Below are 3,074 nucleotides of genomic sequence, written 5' to 3' on the forward strand. Positions count from 1 at the left end.
TATACACACACACACACACACACACACACACACACACACACATATTCATACATATATGATTAATGAGCTATCAACTGATTATTTATCTCTCTAAGTATGTCCAGTTGATTGACTCTTGAAAGAATTTTTCAAGTCAACAACCAGTGGTTTGTAAACATGCAGGTTAGCGGCGGCCTCTGTTGATAATAGTAATAATAATATATTTTTATTTATTCGTGTAGCGAGTAATTTTTAGGAATTAAAAGAAAAGAAAGGGAAAATGCAGGCATCAAGAGCGAGGTTATTTAAGGAATACAAAGAGGTTCAGAGAGAGAAAGTAGCTGATCCTGATATTCAATTAGCTTGTGATGATACTAACATTTTTAAATGGACTGCTCTAATCAAGGTAACATGTTTGTAAGTTTTTAGTGTCATATATGAAAAAAGTCTGTTATTTTATGGATGGATTGGTCTTGTGCGCGCGTAGGGACCGTCGGAGACTCCTTTTGAGGGTGGAGTTTTCCAGCTTGTGTTTTCTGTTCCGGAACAGTATCCTTTGCAGCCTCCGCAAGTCCGATTCTTGACAAAAATATTTCACCCAAATGTGCATTTTAAGGTATGAGTTGTTTGGTACGGTATGATATGGCTGCTGCTTAATCAATGTTTTGCAGGCAGATGATGATCTGTTGTTGTTTGGTACGGTATGATATAGTTGCTGCTTAACCAATGTTTTGCAGGCAGATGATGATCTGTTATCTTAAAGCAGTGTTTAATGATTTTTACTGCAATTTCTTTGTTTTTCACTTTCAGCAACTATGTATTCTTAACGTGAAATAACTTCAATCCCAAATCCAATTGTGATCGAATATCTAATTAGCTATATGTGTAACTTACATTTTATGTCTTTATTACCTTAAAAGTAAATTATAATCCATGTGTTATTATTATATGGTGTATTCAGTTGGAGTTTATTTTGTTACATTCAGCCCCCTCTATATAATCATGATTCCAGCTCAACCTCTATCCATTTGGCCTCTTGTCTTTTATAGCTCGTTTATTTGGTTGATTTAAAACATTACATAAGATCCATAAGAAATGACTTGACATGTACGATAATGTTGGTAATTAGTGCTGTGATAAAGAGCTCATAAATAGTCTTTTGCTGGCACCCGAGTTCTGTGAGCTGCTAATGGCTCTTGTTTTACGGTTTTTCTGGACTAAACTTGAAATTTTGAACCGTGTGAAGCAGAGTGTTATCTACTTTGTAGAATCAGGTGGAGATTTTAAATTAAGTTTTGATATGTACAAACCTGGATTTGAGAATATATTTTCCTGTTGCTGATGCCATGCTGCTACAATTATTTGGAACTAGCTATAAATCTGTTTTCTAAGGAAAGGACTGGCCTGGTTGTAGTATTTGTTGGTATGTGCCTTTTTCTTCGATTGATCCCAGGGTTTCTATATCTGTTCAATTTAAAGTTTAAGGAGTTTGTATAAGGAAATCACACTTTAAGAGCTTGTTTGAAAACAAGAAGGAAAGGCTACTCTGTTACTTTCCCTTCTAGAAGAGGGCACAATAGGGAGAGGGTTGGGTGGCAAGGACCCATGGTGTTCTCAAGATTCTGTTGAATCTTAAATATAAATTAGAGAGTTCAAAATCTGTCTAAATGTTTTAGCATCCTCGTGCTGTTTAAAGTTTTTGGAATGTAGTGCCCAAGATGGTTGGTTGAGTACTGACCATGGTCTATGATTAATTTCTCTTGCAGACCGGAGAAATATGTCTTGACATCTTGAAGAATGCTTGGAGCCCAGCTTGGACCCTGCAGTCTGTTTGTAGGGCTATAATTGCTTTGATGGCCCACCCAGAACCTGATAGTCCTCTAAACTGTGATTCAGGTAATTTAGTTTATGTACTTTGTGTTTGAACATTATATATTTACTTTGACTGGTGCCCAAAAACCAATAATCAATAGCAATGCCTTTATGCTGATACAATGATTTAACATTTAGTTTATGTACTTTTTCATTGTTACTATCTCGAAGGAAGCAGTAACTCATGATATTGCGGTAATTCCTAAAGAAGGTTCTTCAGGGATTGATGAGATCTCTGATAGTATCTACCTTTGGTATGGTAAAAATGCAACTATCTCAAAGGAAGCAGTAACTCATGATATTGCGGTAATTCCTAAAGAAGGTTCTTCAGGGATTGATGAGATCTCTGATAGTATCTACCTTTGGTATGGTAAAAATGCAAGGGAGATTTTGAGATAATTGGTAATAGAGGGTCCTTAAAAATCGGAGATCTCTCTCCTGTGCTATTTTACCTCTTTTCTTTGACACATCATGCTTATGCTAGTTTGCCATTCCCATTAAAGTTGTTTCCTCCTTTGGTGGTTTGGAAGTGCTATGGCTGAGAACGCTAGGATCGGAAAGGAACAGGTATTGTGAAGGCTTAGCTTGTTATTGGTTTTTTTCCTTTTTCTGGTTAATTTAGGTTTTTATGTAGAATCATGCCCGTATGTCACAAAATCATTGTCATGAGTTAATCACCATCACATAGTTTTTAATTAACCAAGGGCAATGACTATTTGTTTCACTATTCATGGCATAAATTCCATGCCAGAAAGTATTTTCTTCTTGCATATAGAACCCAGTCACCTGTGTATTGGAATTGAATTGAGGCCATCGGGCATAATTCTGAAACATCAAAAGAGCTGCTATGACAGGATGACCTATAGGATTATGCATCAAATGGTCTCTTTTTGAGTTTTGACAAATCCATATCCAAGTTTTGCAGATTTGATGTGTGTGGATGGATAATGATTGTGTCTCTTCCTAATGGACCATAACACTTGTGCAGGCAACCTTCTGCGTTCTGGTGATGTCAGAGGTTATCAATCCATGGCAAAAATGTACACAAGACTTGCAGCCTCGCCAAAGAAGGGGTGATTTTGTGTAACTCGATTTCTTCGTCATAAGAACGACGTCTTGTTATCATCGTAAGTTAGAAGAAATGTCGGTGACATTTGGAGCTGTTGAACTTGAAATTTCAACCATTTGCTGTGCTTTGAACTAGGTACCGTATATACATTGGA

At 36.6% G+C, this 3,074-nt stretch overlaps 1 protein-coding gene across 2 annotated transcripts; it reads left to right on the forward strand.

Annotated features, from left to right (window-relative positions):
• The first annotated feature begins 60 nt into the window (after positions 1–60).
• On the forward strand, positions 61–3,074 carry LOC105119764 (protein PEROXIN-4-like). 2 transcript variants are annotated; one of them, XM_011017946.1, is made up of 5 exons: positions 61–162; positions 266–385; positions 467–595; positions 1,746–1,875; positions 2,840–3,074. In XM_011017946.1, exons 1-5 carry the CDS (start codon positions 157–159, stop codon positions 2,926–2,928), a joined length of 474 nt encoding a protein of 157 aa, XP_011016248.1. In that variant the 5' UTR covers positions 61–156; the 3' UTR covers positions 2,929–3,074. The 2 variants fall into 2 exon arrangements, with proteins under 2 accessions (XP_011016248.1, XP_011016247.1); XM_011017945.1 differs by having other exon boundaries at positions 142–385.

This window comes from Populus euphratica, unplaced genomic scaffold, assembly GCF_000495115.2.
Source record: "Populus euphratica unplaced genomic scaffold, PopEup_1.0 scaffold3507.1, whole genome shotgun sequence".
In the NCBI taxonomy this organism is placed as follows: Eukaryota; Viridiplantae; Streptophyta; class Magnoliopsida; order Malpighiales; family Salicaceae; genus Populus; species Populus euphratica.